At 31.0% G+C, this 20990-nt stretch overlaps 2 protein-coding genes across 2 annotated transcripts; both read left to right on the top strand.

The window, feature by feature from the left end:
• The first annotated feature begins 2880 nt into the window (after positions 1–2880).
• On the top strand, positions 2881–13356 carry LOC124941321 (vacuolar protein sorting-associated protein 53 A). The gene is made up of 25 exons (XM_047481622.1): positions 2881–3087; positions 3320–3414; positions 3808–3902; positions 4360–4416; positions 4536–4686; positions 5082–5152; positions 5478–5602; positions 6338–6498; positions 6589–6730; positions 7384–7447; positions 7675–7860; positions 7965–8006; positions 9348–9452; positions 9537–9596; positions 10150–10227; positions 10418–10525; positions 10628–10693; positions 11046–11123; positions 11200–11333; positions 11416–11509; positions 11661–11738; positions 12141–12203; positions 12379–12447; positions 12526–12621; positions 12807–13356. The coding sequence occupies exons 2-25, from the start codon at positions 3366–3368 to the stop codon at positions 13107–13109; spliced, it is 2475 nt and encodes an 824-aa protein (XP_047337578.1). The 5' UTR covers positions 2881–3087; positions 3320–3365; the 3' UTR covers positions 13110–13356.
• A 1174-nt stretch (positions 13357–14530) lies between these two features.
• LOC124941438 lies at positions 14531–18691 on the top strand. The gene is made up of 3 exons (XM_047481765.1): positions 14531–14645; positions 15662–16029; positions 16105–18691. The coding sequence occupies exons 2-3, from the start codon at positions 15683–15685 to the stop codon at positions 18392–18394; spliced, it is 2637 nt and encodes an 878-aa protein (XP_047337721.1). The 5' UTR covers positions 14531–14645; positions 15662–15682; the 3' UTR covers positions 18395–18691.
• The last annotated feature ends 2299 nt before the right edge of the window (positions 18692–20990 follow it).

The raw sequence follows: 20990 nt of genomic DNA, 5'->3' as shown, positions 1-20990 counted from the left end.
AAAAATCGAAAAAAGTAAAAGGCCGAAAATAAATAATATATTATTGACCTCCAAAAAAGATATATGTTTCCTGGATATCTGGGAGATAAACCATCTTCGAACACTTTTAAGGAATGAATGTAACATGATTTACTAAAACCTTTGTCGAGGAATTTATCATTACCCATTTGAGTAGTCGTATGACGGTCATTTGTTCTTCGATTAAAGATCTCCTCACCCCATTCAACAATTAGCATTGTTTTCTAAGTCGGGAATGGAGGCCAATACCCTACTATGTGACCTAGCACTTGAAGCCACCCTATTTTATCCTACAACAATTTTCATATTTTCATTAATTAATTAACCATCTTTATAGGAAAACCTAAAAAAAATATTGTTATGAATTTGAAGAAATACAAAATCAGCAATCATACCTTAAATATGTTAAACTCAAATCAATTTACAAAATAAGTTAAGTATTAATATTGCCATGTTGTGCGTAATATATTAATTACAACTCTTGTAAATAGTATAATTTATTATCGGGTGAGGTCGGGGTAAAATTGCAAGAAGGATAATGATCAAGATCGAAATAGATTCGATCACAACTATTTTTAAAGATTTTTAAGCTTTTACACACAATAACACGTCTCATTTTCATTCATTCTTTTATCTCCAAAGTCATTGCCCATTGGTGCAATAATAACTAGTGAACACTTATTCAATAGTTGAAGATATCAATAATTATATATAAGCCATATGAAATAATGAGTTGATAAAAAAAAATATTCTTATTTTAACTCTTATTCAACTAACAATTGTATTGATACAACATGTAAATATAAATGTACATAATGTTTGAACTATGATGTAAGAAAATGCAATTGAAAAAATGTGTACTAATGTAAATGGCAATTAGTTAGTACTAAAAATGATGTAATTTATTTCCTCTATTGCTCACTTTCCTATACAAATTTCAAATAAAAATTCAATATTAAAAAAAATGTGCAAATATTTTATAAATAATATTTATTTATCTAATAATTAATATGATGAATTATGTATATATTGTTCTTCTACAAATTTTTTATAATTTTTCTTTACATAAGTTCAACTCCAACTCTAACTCTAATTTTTTTAATTCATAGTTTACAATCAAATAATAATAAGATCAGTGTAATCAAATAATAATAAGATCAGTGTAGTTAATAAATAATTTGATATTGCTATTATTATGACGTGATTTCTTTTGGGAAAATCGGTTAAGAAGGTTTTGTTGAACATTTTTTGCTTTTCATTGTTGTTTATAAATAGTTAAACTTGTTGTGTCTGATGTGTTTGGATGAACTCCTATATTTTTGTTTTTTTTGTTACTTTTAAACACGGAGTCAATAAGAAGTGAGAAAACATATGCAACTACATAGCCTCCACTTCTCAAGGACCCCAATTTTTTAATATATAAAATATATATTATATAGTTATTTTAAATTTGTGAGCCACAAAATTTTAATTTGCATGAGACCTCTCGACTTTACTTTAGGAGATTCTCTGTGTGAACTACTTAAACAACTATCTTTCCTATCATATTGTATATATTTTTTAAAAAATAATAATTTAATATTGTACATTATCAATTAAATAAATTTTAATCATTTAATTTATAATTTATTTAAATCTTGAGTTAATAAAATTATTTTTAAAATTTGTATTTAGTTAAAGTAATTTAAGTGATAAAAGTCTTTTTTTTTTTTTTTAATGAGACTAAGTGTTTTAAATATAAGTTAAAATCATGTCGGATAAGAGTTAAGTTGAATAAATTCAAAGGGTGATTAGAAAGGTGTGTGGTCTTTTATTCTTGTTTTTAGGCGTGATTTCTCCCCTCTTTTCATAGTAAAAATATGTCAAGTTTCGACCGTAATTGTCGCTTCGTTTTATTCATGTCGGATAAGAGTTAAGTTGAATAAATTGAAAGGGTGATTAGAAATGTGCGTGGTCTTGTATTCTTGTTTTTAGGCGTGATTTCTCCCCGCTTTTCATAGTAAAAATATATCAAGTTTCGACAGTGATTGTCGCTTCGTTTTATTCCGTGACCCAAGATCCAAGTTAGTGTTGTCAACGATCACTTTCTTCTTCGCGTCCCATTCGGGAATAGCAAATTTGGAAGCAAATTATATGTTGCATATCTCACCCAATACTGTTAAAATCTCGAGTTAACTCTTACAATCTTCCGATTTTACGATTTCAGATAAGGTCAACGAGTCTGATTTTAAGTAAATTCTTAATTAGATAAACTTACGAATTTAAATTTACGATAATAAGATTTTACGATTTTATAAATAATTTTGATTTTACAATTTTATACTATTTTACATAAAAAAAATTATATTTATAAATTAAATTTTTTAATTATTTATTCAAATTAATTAATTAATATAATTAATTTTATAAATATATATTTTTTATAGTAGTATTACTCATTATTATTTTTTAATTAATTTTATATTTAAATATTTAAAATTTTATAATTGGTTATATATAAAATACTTAATTATATATATATATAATAATATATAATTAATATATTTTTAAATTAAAAATCTATAAACTCTAGATTTTACGAGTGGTACGACTAACAATTTTACGTAAACTCTCCATTTTGATCGTAATGTAAGTCGTAATGTAAGTCGTATGAGACGAAGAACAATCAAATAAATAAATTAAGATTTATTAAAATAAAATTGGATGTAAGCCTTTATATGTTTTATTTTTCTTTTGGGCCAAACCTCAAAGAAAACCAACCCATTACCGATCGATTCTTTTAATTTAATTCTGATCCAACAGGCCTAATTAAAAGAAAAAAGAAATGGACAGTTAATAAAAAAAAAAAAAGAAGAATAGAGAAAGAAAAAAAAAAAAAGAAGAAAAAGAGTGAATGCTTTCGCCATGGAAATCATAGATGTTCGGATTTGTAAACCAGAGTTGATGCAGTAAACCAGAACTCAGAAATGAAAGGTATCCCGATCCGATTCAGATCGTAGTTGGTTCGTGATTCTATGTCTTCAGCTTGATCTTCTGATTATTCCTTTACTGAATTTGGCACTGAATTGGGTAAGTAATCGCTATTTTCATCTCTTTAGATTCTGCAACTAATACCTTCAAAGTATCATACATATTGTACTGAAATTATTAGTCCTTTAGGCTCTACTCAATTGTGCATTGTATTGGGTTAAATTTTTTACTATTTTCCTTCGTCATTGTTATGGAAATGAATCTAGTAATTCATCTATATTTCTGTACGATGATGCATTGATGTTGTTGTTTTCATTTAATTTTGGTTCAGAATCTTCAGTTGATTACTCTTGCTGCTTAAATATTTCGAAAGAATAATGGACAAGTCAAGTGCTCTGGATTACATCAACCAGATGTTTCCCACAGGTCATTCTTATCTCAATGCATACATTTTAATTTTTTTATTAAACAAGAGTACTCAAGGAGGAAAAGGGGGACGGAGCTCAATGCATATATATATATGTAGATGCATATGAACATGTACTAGTGAGTTATTTATTAATTTGCCATCGAATGTTTCTTGGTGCAAAAGTTGTCTTCTACAATTGAATTAATAGGGTTTGAATCTCATGACCTTTCAGATGGCCTATTTGGTTATCTGTGTTTGCAACTGTAAAACTTCAAACTTGATGATTTCTGCAAGCTTTATGTAGTTTGGCAAGAGTTATCTGTCATGTGTGGAGCATATGGTTTATTAGTGTTGTTGAGTTATCTTTTTGCTTAACTGAGCTAAAAACTCTTGATATGGTGAATTTCCAGAAGCATCTTTATCCTGTGTTGAGCCACTCATGCAAAAGATACAAGGGGAAATTCGTCGCGTGGATGCTGAAATTTTAGCTGCTGTTTGTCAACAGGTTAATTATGGCACATCTCTGTATATATAATTTTCCCCATTCTTTAGTTAGTCAAATTCATAGCGGCTGTTTGTTTGTGTGAAGTACAATAGAATATAAAGGTATATGAGTATATGTGCCACTTGGCTCTCATATATCAGGGATGATGAAGTCCATGTGGCTTTCATGTTAGGAGGGTTTCCCTAATTTTTTAAAATTACATCTTTTGCTTTTCTAGTTCCAAATATTTAATTTTGAAATGTTAAAGTTTGTAAATAGTTAAAAATGTCTATACCCAGTCTTGAAAACATGACAATATTATTCATCAAACAACTAAACCAATCAAGCCACATTAAATTTGAGAGTGAAGTCACCATAAGAAGAATTTGGTTAAAATATTTGTTTATCAGTTTTTCTTGCTAAGAACTGCTTATCTTTTGATCTTCTAACAGTATATTCCTCAACAATGATTTTCCAGAGCAATTCAGGGACAAAAGCCAAGGAGGATCTTTCAACAGCTACACGTGCAGTGGAGGTTGGTTTGTAAACCAATATTGGAACTTGGTTTTTATCTTATTGTCTTTGCTAAAGACATCCTAAGGTGTTGCTTTTGGCATATGAATAAGCGTATCTATTTCTTATACTGCAATGCAGGAACTCATGTATAAAATCCGTGAAATAAAGACCAAAGGCGAGCAAAGTGAATCAATGGTTCAGGAGATATGTCGTGACATAAAAAAGTTGGATTTTGCCAAGAAGCATATAACAACAACTATTACTGCACTCCATCGTCTTACTATGTTTGGTATCTCTCTCTCCCTCTATCAAAACCATTAATGTAAGTTCACTTAATAGAGCCACATAGTTGAAGGCTTGTTTAGCTCCGTGGTAGAGCACAAGAATCATGACCACAAGGTCATGGGTTGGAGTCTTCATGACCATTTTCAAAGAAAAAATAGAACCACATAGTTTGCTTCCAGAGAAAATGTTACTAAGATGCGTAATATTCATTTTATCAATGAAATCTTCCCACCATTAAATTCCCATTGTGCTGTTGAACCTAATCAAATTCTGAAAACCCTTTGTTTAAATCTCTCCTCCCTTTGTTTCTCATGGTCTTTTTCATGTCTTCATTTCCTAGGATTTTAGACATATTTCTTCTATAACACTGACCACATCATTTTTGTGATTTATTTGCAGTCTCTGCTGTTGAGCAATTGCAAGTAATGGCTTCCAAACGCCAATACAAGGAGGCAGCTGCACAACTAGAGGTGATTGGTCTTGTCTTAGATTTTGGGTCTTTCATGGATTTGTTAGAGAAAACGCTTCGCAAACACATTAATATTTATTTGAAAACGTCATTATGCGCACCTCTTAAATAAATGACTGTTAATAGTCAGAGGAAGATATATCATAAAAAGATTCACATTTATATCATAATAGTCAGAGGAAGTTATATCATAAAAGTAATTGACTGTTGGGTGCTTTAGAATCTACTTTAAAATATATGTTATTATGTGTGGTTTTTGTACACTTAGACTGAAGTATTATCTTTATAAATCTGTATAGGAACTAACTATATTTGATGTATGTTAGGCTGTCAACCAGCTTTGTAGTCATTTTGAAGCTTATAGAGACGTCCCTAAGATCACTGAGCTAAGGGAGAAAGTTAAGAACATCAAACAGGTTCTCAAGTCACACGTGTTCTCTGATTTTGCGAGGTACTTCAGATGTTTGTGACTCACTTTTGGCATTTGAGTTTAAATTATCGAATTTAATAGCAGCAACGAAAAAAGAACTAAAAGGTTAAATGTTGATTGGTTTCTTTGTTTGAGGAAATTGATTTTTTTTTGTGTGTGTATGTTATAGTAATGCTGTATAGCTTTGAAGTAACCGCCTCTCACAATTTCTTGAAGCTTTGAGAGAACTTAGTACAAAAATAGTTATAAGCTACTTCTTCCGACTTCTACACCAAATAAAATGAACAAAACAAGTCTTAGTTATATGAAGTTCCAGGCATTCATCCTTGGAAATCATTGATTACGTATTAATGTTGATACATCCGGTCAGAGATGCAAACATTGCTATGACCATTAGGTTAATTAGCTAAAACAAATTGTCTTGCAGTGGTGAGAATTGGATTATGCCCTTGTTGGATTCACATAAATTTTGAATAAGCATTGGATTTAAACACTAATGCAAGACTAGAGTTTTAAAGTCTACATGCAACCGACTTGATAATGACAACTATAATATGCAGTTATTTGTTTCCTCTTCATATCTCTCTCTTTAGAATTTTAATTTTTGTAATGCGAGGGTTTCTAAATATCATTCCCACCTTTTTTCTTCTATCTCTTCCTCTGTTCCTCATGTCCATCTCCATGTGTCACGTTCTTACTGTGCAACTTACTTGGTGCATTCTTACATATCTTGTGATTTTTTATACCCTGGCTCAGCTTGGGCACAGGCAAGGAGGCAGAAGAAGGTAATTTGTTGCAACAACTCTCAGATGCTTGCTTAGTTGTTGATGCCTTGGAGCCATCTGTCAGAGAGGAATTGGTTAAGATTTTTTGCAGCAGGGAGTTAACTTCATATCAACAGATCTTCGAAGGAGCTGGTTTGTATAATTATTGCTCCTTTTCAACTCATTATATATGTTGGCCTTTTTTTGTTGGTTTTCAGCTTCATTGTTTTGTTCTCTCATTAGAATTGGCTAAACTGGATAAAACTGAAAGGAGGTATGCTTGGATAAAGCGGCGTCTAAGAACAAATGAGGAAATATGGAAAATATTTCCTGCTTCATGGAATGTTGTTTATTTGCTCTGCATCCAGTTCTGCAAGTTGACAAGGTTTGTTGCAGTTTGTCAATGTTGTTTCCTTTCTCAGTTGTCTAATTAAACAGGTTAAAGCTGAGTTTTCTGTAACTTTATTTAATCCTGATTTCTTTCATCTATAAAAAAGGCAGCTGTCATTTATAGCACGATAATATTTGAGTTACCATCCTAGGTCTAGGTTAGAAGATTATGAGAGTGATTCAAACACCAAATCCTTTTCTTTTGTCAAAGTTCTTACATTAGGCTGGTGAATGACAAACATATATATGTATATGTATATGTAGCTTTACTACGCAATCTTCCTTATTCTAATAAATATTATCTTCTTTGCAATGAATGGTGAACATTTTTGTACTGTTTTTTCAAATAAAATATTTTGTTTGCGACTGACTTGGTGGAAAGAAACTTCCATGTCTGCATAATCATCCATTAGACCTTGGTTAAATTCAAGTGCATGTAAAATTGTTTTAACCATCTTATATTATAGCTAGTCGTGAAGTATTTTCAACATTATAGCCTGCATGTGAAAATGTTGATAGATTTCCTTAGAATCTCTTTCTTTTTTCAAGTGTCAAGTTCCTGTAAGTTTCTTGAGTTGCAGATTCGATTGATTGCTCTTAGATGTCTCTTACCATCTAGGACTTTTTTTCCCATGTGTTACTTTGCAGAACACAACTTATGGATATCCTTGTTAATCTAAAGGAAAAGCCTGACGTGGGTGTGTTACTTTTGGTGAGTTAAAGTTACATATTTCCATTTTTCTTTTGGTAGCCAATGAAGCAAAGGTATTGGGTTTTTGTTTTTCAGTGCAGTTAATGTGTATCTTTTTAGTGGAGGTAGTTTATTTTTTCACATTGAAATTCAATGATGTAGATTACATGCAATAATATTCAGTCTCTTAAATATGCTACATTTTATAATTATTTTCGGTTATATTCCTGTCTCTGGATCTTTTGCAGACTTTACAGAGAACACTAGAATTTGAGGAAGAGTTAGCAGAAAAATTTGGTGGTGGTACTTTAAACAAACAATCAGGTGCTGACGGCGAAGAGACAGACAATGAAGAAAATAATAGTCAAAGAATATCTGATATTCGAAAGAAATATGAGAAAAAGCTTGCCGCAAATCAAGGAAACGAGGAGGAAGTATGTGCGATGATAACTTATAAGCAGGCTGAATCAATAATATTCGTTTTTTCAGAATGTGTATTTTTGGTAATATATCAGTCTCTCACACTTCTCATATGTAGGGAAAAGAAGGACAAAAGGAATCTTCTGTGCCAGGAGCTGGTGTAAGTAAAGGATTTTACTACAATTTTCTTTTCAATTGTGTTGAGCTCAAATCATATTATTTGACATTCATTACCTGGTCTCTCACCCCTTTTTCAGTTACTTAATTTACTAAGAGTGTGTTGGATAAAATCGAAAATTAAGTGTTAGAATGTGGAATTGAATACTGAATTTTAAGTGCCAAATGAGTCAAGTCTATGAAAAAATCAATTGGAAATATTTAAATTGGTATGCAAATTAATTTGATACATTATAAAATTAATATCGAGAAAGTACTTAAAAATCGATAACAATGTAATTTGATTCATTTTCAGGGTTAAAGTTGTCTTTTGAATGTTCTTACAATGTTATCTAAGTTAAGTCTTTTATAGCTTACCGAAATAAGTCAATTTTTATTTAATTTTGAACTGAATCTAAATAACAAATATCAAATGAACTTAATTTTTTATTTTGAACAATTTTTTATTTTTCATTTAAAGAAATCGTTTAAACAAAACAACAAAGCAAGAAACAAAATAGAAAAAAACATTTAGATTAAGTGGTAAGTTGTGTTAAAATTGCCTAAGGTTCCACATTGAAAGTTCTGAAAACACAATTATTAGGTGTTTTATGCTTGTTAAAATATGTCAAATGTAAAGAAAAAATGTGTGTTCAGATGTTATCATACGGCGGTTAGATTCATGAATAAACTTTTTTAGGCCATTAATAATGACAGTGATAAATGACCATCATGTCCTTGGATCTATCTCTTCATATGCATAATCATATGTCCAGAATCATATGTGGTCAGAATAATTTGGGATCTTATATTGACTATAAAAATGAAAGAACTGGAAGATTGACATCACAAATATATTTAGGTAATCATTTCCCTCTTTGGAAATAGGCTGATTGCAGTGGGTAAGAATCTTGGATTCTCTCCTTGTTTGACTCCCACACGGAATGGTATCTTCATAGATGGAACTCTATATATTGTATATGCTTGATGATAAACAATGTGCTTATTTCATTGACTTGCTAACCATTAATAAGATGTAACAACTATCTTAAAGGTACAAAGAATCTAAACTAATCTAAATTTGAAGGATTGATGAGCAATATGACCTTAGCAGGAAGAGCTTGTGATATTATGTATGTTCCAACCTAGTGGAGATATATAGTTAGATGATAAATGTCATAATTTATGAACAATTCCAGTGGACCTTACACTGGACTTCACTGAAAGCACTTTTTTCACATCTTCTTTATTTTCTTGAGTCAGCTTTGATTTTAAGTTTTGGTTTTCATGTTCAAGATTTCAGATAATGAATCTGAGTTGTAAGATTTCTGCATTGATGTAACAGTTCAATTTCCGCGGCATTATCTCGTCTTGCTTTGAACCTCACTTGATGGTTTATGTAGAACTGGAGGAGAAAACTCTTATGGAAAATCTGGAGAAACTTGTTCAGGTTTTACCTACTTATATCCTTATGAAATCGCTGCATTATAATGCTTGATTACAGATATATATATATAAAGAAAATGTATGACAGGAGGAAACATGGGATATCGACGAGGGAAGCCAAAATAATATCTTATCCAGTAGCATTCAAGTAATCATCTGCCATCTAATATTTATCTCATTAATCCTTCATACATATTTTGGCTTCTGATTGATTTGCTCATGACTAACATATAATATTGAAATTAAAAACATATCAAGTCTTATATTTCGGTTTTACGATTCAAATTTCCTGTCCAAGCATTTTAATGTCGAGTATCTATACAGTTAATTTTATCTTATCTTTTTCTTTTTGCAAGGAATTTTTCGCGTAACAATCCTACAATCAAGAATCAAGTTGTTCAAAACATTTACATTTTTTTTAAAAGGTCAACTTTTATAACAAAGAGAAAAGTTGTGCACACGAGTGTTCACTCTTTACATAAAACAAAAAGGAAACTGTCATAAAAGGTCATTTACATATGTGTCCCATATTCATGTTACTTCTCATTTCTTCATAGTTAGTGGTTCAATGTTCAACCTCAGTAACTAATGCTATTGTTTTACCTGAAGTAATTCTTAGCATCATCTATTAATTTGTAAAATTACATTTTATTTGTTACCGTTCTTCACTGACTTATTATTATTGTTGTATGGAAAAAAAGTTATTTTTGATTATTAGAAGAAGCTTAAAGAGATGCAGTGCTTTGACAAAGAACCAGACTTTGCTTAATATATTCAAGGTAGTGTGATCATAACTGTATCCAATTCAAGTTAATATCTGATTTCCTCTTCTTTTTCTGTTCATTGCTCTTTTAGAATTTGGCTGTGTTTTAAATTTTAGGGCAAAAAATATCCTCAATCTTGAGGTCAACACTCAGCTTCCTATTCTTAATATTGATACCCTATTCCTGTTATGTTCTGTCTTTCAAGGTATTTCAAAAAATTCTTAAAGCGTATACTATGAAGCTCTTTGCAAAACTGCCTAAAGGGGGCACAGGAATTGTTGCAGCTGCCACTGGAATGGATGGGCAAATTAAGGTATTGAAATGTATAAGTCCTGTCCGCTTGAATAATTACTTGGTTTCATAGATTTATTTTTTAATTAGGAATTACTAATTGCATAATATTATTCCTGAGCAGACATCAGGCAAGGATGAGAGGCTAATCTGTTTTATAGTTAACACAGCTGAATATTGCCACAAGACGGTAATAATCCTTTGTCCCAATTGGTTCATGATGTGCAAACATTAGGTTATTTCTTGCAGTAATATCATTCTACTTTTGTCAAATGTCCAACTATACCTATATATATGATCAACTTTGAATCCTTGATAGCTCAAACCAATATTCCACTTTCATCGATCTTTATTAGACTTTTGTCCTTGATACAAAAGGGACAAAAAAATATTTACACCCGAAGCATATTGCTAGTTCATCATACATCAATTATTTTTTGCAGTTTCACTTTAGTGAGTAATAGAGGGTGGACTATAGATGGCTTTCTTTATAGATGTATGCAATCATGCTAACTATTTTTTGTTTTTTGTTTTTTTCTCAGTCTGGTGAATTGGCGGAAAATCTATCAAAAATAATAGATCCTCAATTTTCTGATAGAGTAGATATGACTGAAGTACAGGTATCTTACATATTCATTTTTATAATCATTCCGCTACTAGTTTGAGGGCCAACTTAACTTAAGCATAAACTTGCAGGATGAATTTTCAGCTGTTATCACGAAAGCATTGGTCACATTAGTTCAAGGTATAGAGACCAAATTTGACGCTGAAATGGCTGCAATGACACGAGTCCCATGGGCTACACTTGAAAGCGTTGGAGATCAATCCGAGTAAGTTTTTTTTTTAATCTTTGTTGACATTATTATTATTATCATCTAGGCAACCTTACCAACCTTCTACATATCCCCGCAGGTACGTTAATAATATACATGCAATCCTTACCAGCAGCATTCCTGTCTTGGGGAGTCTACTTTCTTCCGTTTACTTTCAGTTCTTCTTGGATAAGGTAAGATATTGATCATTTTCAATAAGGGTAATCTGGTCTTAACTGCAAAAGAACAAAAAGTAGATTCAGTCTTTGCTGAAGTTCCTAATAACAAGGGATTGATCATTTTTAATGATCTATTGCCTGCACTAACTGCAAATTTGTGGTGCAGCTTGCATCATCCCTAGGTCCTCGCTTCTACCTCAATATTTTCAAGTGCAAGCTAATATCCGAAACAGGAGCCCAACAAGTATGGTTTGTCTTCACATGCCTCGTTTGTCTCATAATTGGTATCAGATTCACATTGTATAAGAGCTTGTTTGATGTAGATTCACGTTAAAGTATTACAACAAATAAAGTGTGATTTGGTGTTTTGGTATGATGATAGGATAAGGGGTTATTTGGATTTAATCAAACAATGCCTAAATTTGGAAAGAGATAAAATATCATTGTAGTAAAGCAGCAGGAAGATGATTCCTTTTTAACCCTCAGATTTATGTTATAGCCTGAATGTATTACATATCTTATGTTTTCATAGCTGCTTGTATCTTTTGTTTCAAAACTTCTGCAATTTCTAAAAAAAAGTGCCTAATCACTTTACTGTATCACTATCTTGATTTGTTATGCATTCTGATTGATGCTATTGTTGTAGATGTTGTTAGACACTCAAGCTGTGAAGACAATTCTTTGGGACATACCAACTCTTGCAAGACAGGTGAGTGATGAGAAATCTCGATGAATTTTTTTAATTACACCATCAATCAATAGCCATACTTATGGATTCTATGAGAATGAATCATATAACAAAGAATTATCGAACTTTCAACTGCAAGTTAATCATCTGATAAGATTTTAAGCCAAGTATTGATCGACTGTTCTATTCTTAATAGACATCTGGTGCAAATAGTTATTCAAAGTTTGTCAGTCGAGAGATGAGTAAAGCCGAAGCTTTGTTGAAGGTGTGTGACTACTTTGAATTTTTAAGTTTCACTTCTAAACATTTCTTATTTAATTTTTATTCGTTATTTATTATGCAGGTCATATTATCTCCTGTAGACTCAGTTGCCAATACATACCGTGCATTGTTGCCCGAGGGAACACCTTCAGAATTTCAGCGGATTCTAGAGCTCAAGGTATTCTTCCTTCTTTGCTGGATCGATTTTGTTGAACTCTCTAAGGCAATGTTTGCGAGTAAATGGATTTAGAATTATAGTTCAAATTTTATAAGAATTTGAATTTTATTGGAAATATAATTCCTTATTTGAAGTTATCAAACAATAAACTAAGCCTCAAGAGTTCATTATCTTTGTAATTGCAGGGGCTGAAGAAACCTGATCAACAAACAATACTAGACGATTTTATAAAACGTGGGTCTGGGGTTGGGCAACCGTCTATTTCCCAACCACCAGTTATTCTGGCTGGTCCAGCTGTCCCCGTGGCTCCATCAGCTGTTCTAACTTCGGGTTCAACTGGAGTTATTGCATCAAGAGAAGACGTTTTAACTAGAGCTGCTGCTTTAGGAAGGGGTGCGGCTACAACCGGTTTCAAAAGATTCCTTGCCTTAACTGAGGCTGCTAAAGATAGAAAAGATGGACCTTTCAGAAAGCTATTCAATCCATGAAAGATCTTTCAATGCCATTCTTTTACAATTTTACTCTTCAAATATTTGTTATGGTAAAAACAGATCATATGTAATTTCTATGCATCTTCTGATTTTTGTTGTCCTATGATTACTAATAAAAAATATTACAAGTTTAATTACCAATATATGTGTATTTTTTATGTAAAAATATTGTAGGATTGGAAGTTGTTGTACACTTATATTTTTACATCAAACTGATAGACTTAAAAGAGTAAAATTGATTGTATTTGTAATTTTAACATTTTTTTTTCTTCTTGTTTGATTTTTATTTTATATATGTAAATTCCTAAATTTGTTAGTTTGGTTATTTGAATAATTTTTAAATAAATCAATATTTTTTTTTTACTTATTCCATAGTCAATCAGAGATGAATTAAATTATAAGCTAAATACTTAATTACCTCCTATTTCTTAAAAAATTAAATTACTATAATCATAAAAAAAAAATCTATAATTTTAATACGTACCAGCCTTATAAATGAAAAATGTTACTGCAATTCTTATTTATTTACTATAATTTTGATTGGAAAATTAAATTACAGTTGTTATTTAAAAATGAAATTTGATGTCTTTAATTCCTAAATTCTTAGTTAGGTTTAGGTTATTTAAATCAAATAATTCAATATTTTTTACTTATTAATTCTTTTTAAACTTAATAATCTGATTTATTTTATTTTTTTAAAATAATTATTAATTAAAGGTAATTTTGGCACGATTTTTCAGCACCATTGTTAGCACTTGAGAGCACTTGAGTTATGTAATATTTCAAGAAAATAAATTGAAATTAAAATATAAAAATATGATAAATAGTTATATTATATATTAAATATAAAAATACATATAAATATGATAAATATTTAAAATAGAATTTGGGCATTATTATATTTAATTATATATTTATATTTATTTAAAAAATAAATATAAAAGATAATTTTTTTTTTAAAATTATATAATTTCATATATTAATATAATTTTATTCACTAGTAATTAACCTTTTAAATTATAAATTAATAAATATTTTTAAAAATTATATAAGTATATATTAAAATTTTTTAATTATAATATATATAATTTTAATTTTAAATTATTTATATAACTTTAGCTAACTAATAATAAAATAAGTAAAACATAAAGTTAATAATTAATATTTTATAATTTTATAATTTGGGTTTAGATTTTGATAATCGAAACAACTAATTAATTTATTAAAATACTTTATAATATAAAATAAAATAATATTTAAATTTTAAATAATTTTAAATATATATATATATAAACTTTTGATATTTTATTGGTTTTAAAAACCTAATTATACAATAAAAAAACACTTAAAATTTGTTTAAAATTACAAACTAACCTCTCTCTTCATAAATAATTATTTATCGTCCTTTTTTGAGTCTTGTTGATTTGGTCCCTTTGGTTCGCTGATTGTTCTTTCTTTGCCCTAGTTCTCAAAAATCCCTCTATTCTGGCTCTACCTTCTTCTCAGGCATCCTCCATCGCGCCGCGATCTCCGGTAAGGTTTCTCTCTTTCTCTCTAATTACTGATTACGCGTAAGAGTTGATTTCTTCCATTCAGATTCAGCTACGGAGCTTTACGATTGGTCAAATGTGAAGTGTTAGCTTGCTTTCTATTCTGATTCATTGTTTCTTAACTGGGTTGCTTTCTTTCTTTAGTTCTTTAGAGTAACCAAGAAGCTTATATGATTTCCCCCTTTTTCTCCTTTAGCTGTAAATCAGTATTACAGAGTAGAAAGATTTGATTTTTTATGTTGTTTCTTGGCTGTTTTCTTTGGGTTTATTTGTGATTTTATAAACAATCTCAAAAATCTATGTGAAACCCTTAATTTTGATTGTTTGTTTGAGCAATTGTGTGGTTGAAGGTTGAAAGTAAGGTATAGGTGTATGTCTTCACAATGTTCTTTATATAATGCCCTCATATATGCTGTTGAAAGCTCTTAGGCTAGGTTTGGATCCAATTTTAGTTCAAATCTAATATTGAATTGCAATTCGGAAGTGGAATTGATGTAGTTTAAACTTGAAAAACCATATATAAATATACGATTTTATTACAAATCATGAAAGATAGTTTTAACTGTTGTATTCCCATTCTAATTTTAATTCCGCGCCAACCAAAGTAGCAAGATAGTTTTAACTGTTGTATTCCCATTCTAATTTTAATTCCGCGCCAACCAAAGTAGCTTTATTGTTAATTTAAATTTATGTTAGGGCTTTCTTCTTTTTGCTTTTAAGCTTCTGTTTTGTCTGCGTAAATGCTCTTTTTCGTAAATTTAAGGGTTCAACTCGTTCTTTTTTGTTTTTCTTGTTTTGTTGGTTACAGATTTTATGGTAAACTCATTGTAACTGTTGTTTCAATACGACTGGTTAATCTTGTAATCACTTTGAACTTGGAACGGCTGATAATGGTGTAACAATTCTTTGTTAATCGATAGATTTCATATCGCATATTCGAGACTTTAACATTTAACATTTAGAAAATGTCAGTTTGAAAGTCTTTATGTTCTTTTATAGGTGTTGCCTGACATATTTCCAATGGCGAAAGAGAAACTTATACTGATATGTCAGTTTGGTGGAGAGTTTGTGAAGAATGAAGATGGTTCATTGACGTATAATGGAGGGAACGCGGAGGCAGTTACTGTTAACGGAGAAACTCTTTTTGACGATTTCAAATTAAAGCTGGCTGAAATGTTTAATCTGGAATATAAGTCTGTTTCCATCAAGTATTTTCTTCCTAGAAACAATAGAACATTGATTACTTTATCAAGTGACAAGGACCTCAAAAGGATGCTTGGTTATCACACAGGCTCTATAACAGCTAATATTTATGTGACTGGAAAAGAAGGTTTTGATCTTATCGCCTTGAATAAAAACGAGAAAAGGTAATTCTTTTTCTTTCTTTTAAAGTCGAAAAATCATATTAACTGAAAAAATATTAATTATTTTTCCTTTTGCAGTGGTAATGGTATTGAAGCAGTAGAAGCTGTGAATAAAGATATTCAAAAGGGGGAAGTAGTGGAAACCGCAAACGGTGTAGTTATTCCTTCAGCCTCAACTGCCGCCGCCTCTACTTCTTCTGCTCTGTTTGATGTGGCAATTCAGGTTAGCGATGTCGCTAGTAGAAAAGCGACAAAAAAAGGAGGATCTAAAAGAGCTCGTAAAGTCGTTACTCCTAATTCTAAGAAGACGTTAATAGAAGTTGATGTAACTGCTTCGGATTCTATTTCTTCTACTTCTGATGACGATGATGATGATGACGGCGATGATATTGCCCTTCATGGTGAAGATGATGATGATGATGATGATTATTACTGTAGAACTAATTCTTCACCATTCGACGGAACACTGAAAATCGACATGCTTTCGACCCCAGCTGATTCCGTTAAGAAGAGAAGGCGTTCATCTCGCTTGAACAGTGTCAAAAATAGTACTTCGAAAGATGAAGAACTCGATCAAGACAATTTTGACCTTACCTATACCGACGATATATCATTTATGAAACTCGTCGCCACTTGGAAAGACGGTATAACCGGAATTAACCAAGAATTCAAGGACATTAACGACTTTCGCGACACCTTACAGAAATACGCAATAGCGCAACGATTCGGGTTCAGGTTAAAGAAGAATGACGTCAACCGTGCCAGTGGCGTTTGTGTAGTTGAAGGCTGTTCCTGGAAGATCAGTGCTTCGAGGATTGCTTCTTCGAAAACGATTAAAATTAGGAAGTTCAACGATTCCCACACTTGTAATGGGGAATCATGGAAATCGGCTCATCCTGCTAAGAGGTGGCTGATGAAGAGAATAAAGGAGAAGCTAAGCGACTCCCCCCATTCTAAGCCTCGAGCAATCGCGAGCAAAATCCTGCAGGATTTCGGAATGGAGATGAAATATTCTCGGGATTGGCGAGGAATTGAGAATGCGATCCAGGGATCGCATTCTGAGGCCTACAACATGTTGCCTCGTATTTGCGAGAAAATAACTTGTGAAAACCCTGGAAGCATCGCAGACTTAGTGATCGACGACGAGAAACAATTCCGTAGCCTCTTCGTGAGTTTTCGAGCTTCGGTTCAAGGTTTCCTAAGCGGTTGTCGCCCGCTCGTGTTTCTCGAGTCGATTTCTCTTAGGTCGAAATATCAGGAGTCTTTGTTGATCGCGACCGGTCTAGATGGTGATGAGTCGGTCTTCCCAATCGCTTTCGCGATTGTGGACGTTGAAAGCGACCTCAAATGGCGTTGGTTTTTGGAACAAATGAAGCCCTCTTTATTATCGGCATCTGATGGACCCATCTTGACTTTTGTCTTCGATCGAGAGACCGGATTAAAGGATATCGTGAACGAGGTTTTTATCAACAATGCTTATTGCGGTTATTCAATGTATCACCTTCTAGAAGGTCTCAACAGTTGCTCGAAAGGACCTTTTCACGGCGAAGGGAGAATCTCACTTCCCGTGAATTTTGTAGCCGCCGCTCAATCAGTTCGAGTTGCGGGCTTCCGGAAGTTCACTGGACAGATAAAGAACGTTTCTTCCGATGTCTACGATTGGGTCATGCAGATTGAGCCCGAATGCTGGACCACCTCATTGTTCAAAGGCGAGCGTTTCAACCACATAACCGAAAAGATATCACAATCCTACGACGAATTGATGGAAGAAGTTCAGGATTTCCCGATAACCCAGAAGATCGACTCGTTAATCAACATGATAACATATTCGACAAGCACCCGAAAGGAGAACTCCGAGAACTGGTCTACAAAACTAACTCCCTCAAAGGAGGAGAAGTTACGTGAGGAAATCTTCGACTCGCGGGGACTCAAGGTGCTGACATCATCCGACACAATGTTCGAGGTCCACGGGGAAGCCAAACACGTGGTGAATCTCGAGAAGTGCGAGTGCACTTGCCTGAAGTGGCGGACCACTGGGCTACCTTGCAGCCATGCTATCGCTGTTTTTAGTTGTAAAGGAAAGAACGTTTATGATTATTGTTCGAAGTTCTTCATGGTGGATGCTTTTAAGGCGGCGTATATGGAAACTATAAATCCGGTTTTGGGTATTAATAAGATGACGAAGAAAAAGGAAGAAGATGGTGGGGATGAAGAAGCTGTGGAGGTGCTTCCTCCTCCTAATTCTCCGGTTTCGAGTCAACCGAAGATGAAGGAGGTTAAGGCGCCGAAAGTTGGTGCGAGGACTATGACCTGTACGAAATGCAAGCGGATTGGGCACAATAAAACCTCGTGTAAGGGCGAGTTGTAGGTTTGTGTACCGAATCCGGATTCAATAACATGGCTGGCTGGCTGTTGGTATGATGAATAGGTATGTTGTACAGCTTTGTGAAACTTAGTTATTGACTTGTAGAAAGATATAAGGGAGGTTTTTTTTATATGCTTTTTTTTATAATTTGTTTTAAAAAGGGATTATTATTATTATTATTATTATTATTAGTATTATGTGCTACTATTTTAGGACTGATTAACTTTGCAATGCTTATGTTTGTTGTAAGCTTGACTTAAAAACATTTTATATGGCTGAAAAATGTTATGCTTGTTCTTATTTACTTGAGTATTTTTTCTTTTTTAGAGCAGTTTTTTAAGGGTTTGGTGGATTGCCTGATTTGTAAATGATGTTTTTTTTATAGGGTTCTAAGTAAAATTGTTTAATTAAACTATTATTTATTAGTTTTTGTTTTTTAAAATTTTAGTAATTTAGCATGAGTATGTGGGTTGTGTTCTACTTAAATACAAGACCTTTGACATTTGAGAGTATACTATTTCAAAAAATAATGTTTTTTAAGTGTCAATTATATGTTTATTTTGAAATATTGTTTTATTTATACATTATATTTACCTGATATTAGTATTATGTGATACTCCTTTAGGACCCATTAACTTTGTCATGCTTATGCTTGTTGAAATCTTAATCTAGACAATTATAAAGATACAAAATGTTATGTTTTTTCTTTCTTTTTTGCAGTATTTTTGAATTATGTAATCTCCTATAGTTGAGTTAATTATTTCAAAATTTTCAAATCTATTAATTACTTCCAAATAATTTTATTTTAATATTTTTTTTAATAAGTTAACACAACCTACTTTTATTTACACGAGTATTAAGTCGATACCATTCAAAAAATTATGTTATTTAAGTGTCAATTTTATGTTTATTTTGATATCATATTTTATTTATACATGATATTAAAATAATATTATATCTGTGAATAGAAAATATAGCATCATTATCATATAATTCCTTATTCTATATGACCAGTTCAAAACTATCAACAATCAGATTTATCTTATGATTTGTACTCTTTGTTTATCCCTTTCTTAGCTGTGAAGAAAATAAAATAATGCATTTGTTTTTCATTTGACAATTTAAGAACAATTCATAATTTAGATGAATTTTTCTCAATTTTGGTTATATAGGTACATAATCACTTAATATTTATATTAAAAAAAAGTTATTTATTTATTGGGTTAGAACAATTCATACTATAGTTTAAAACATATTATAAAGTTTTTCAACATGGTTTTATTGATTCTTTCACCTTGCTTTATTTTATTACTTGTTATCAAATTCAAATAGTTTTTAAGTTATCATTAATAAATTGAAAGATGAAAAAAATAAAAATTTATAAAAACTTGCTTAAGACATAAGATTAAATTTTAGATTAAATTCTAAAAAAGAATGATATGAACATAGTATAGACCTAATTAGTGTCTTTGGACCGTTTTATCCTTATAGCCACACAATTTAAATTGATTTTTTTTATTGTCGGTTATAGGTCTTGATATAAGAACATTGATCTGTTAAGGTGGAATATATGATATATTTAATTAAATATGAATCTAATCCGCATTAACCATAATATGAATATAGTATACATTGAGAATTTTTTTTAAATAAATATTATAAAAAATCGTTTAAACACAACAATACAATAATAAGATTTGAGTAGAGAAAAATCAATTAAATATATTAAAAATTAATATGTGCGAAAATCTTCTAAAAGGGCATTGATGTCTCCAACCGAATTTGTCAACTTCCCATATTGCACCTCATATAATGTGAAGATGATAGCATTGTGAATGATTCACAACGGTCATTTGAGATTGTTGAAAGTTCTACGATTCTTTTACAACCAAATTATTCACCTACAAATAATAGGAATATAGCCTCATAGTCTCAGAACTCACAAATTTAGCCGTCTTAATTCACTTTTCCCAACTCGCACAATTTATTGAATATCGGTAATGTTCAAAAAAAAAAAAAAAACTTCAAATACCAACGACACCCTTATAATGTAAAATAAGATGATGAGTCGTTTAACTAAGATAACTAAGACACAAACGACATCAATTAATTAAGATAAGAACACTTATGTATATATCTATTATTAGTTAGAATTAGGACTATGCAAAAAGTCAGAAAACCGATAATCGAACCGAACCAATAATTTACCGGTTTCATTTTATCGGTTAACTAGTTTTTTACCGGTCAAACAGTTCGGTTTATGGTTAAACTATTTTTCTACCAATAATAATTTAATTATATATTTATATTTTATAATTTATATTAGTTATTTTTAAATTTTAAATTATAATTTGTATAGAATTATTATTTTTTTAATTTTAATTTATATAGATATTAATTTAAAATTAAAACTATTAAAATATATTAAATTGTTACAGTAATATAATATATTATAACATAAAAAAATAAAGAATAACGTGTTACAATTTTAAAAAGAATATATTTAATAAATTGAATATTTAATTTAAAAAATTGAATTATCTGTCCCGGTTAAACTTGGTTAAACGACCAGAAACGACCGGAGCTAGTAGAATCAGAA

Source organism: Impatiens glandulifera, chromosome 6 (genome assembly GCF_907164915.1).
Source record: "Impatiens glandulifera chromosome 6, dImpGla2.1, whole genome shotgun sequence".
NCBI classification, from domain to species: Eukaryota; Viridiplantae; Streptophyta; class Magnoliopsida; order Ericales; family Balsaminaceae; genus Impatiens; species Impatiens glandulifera.
Note: the sequence above shows the minus strand (reverse complement) of the source record. Positions and strands in the feature narration are given on the sequence as shown.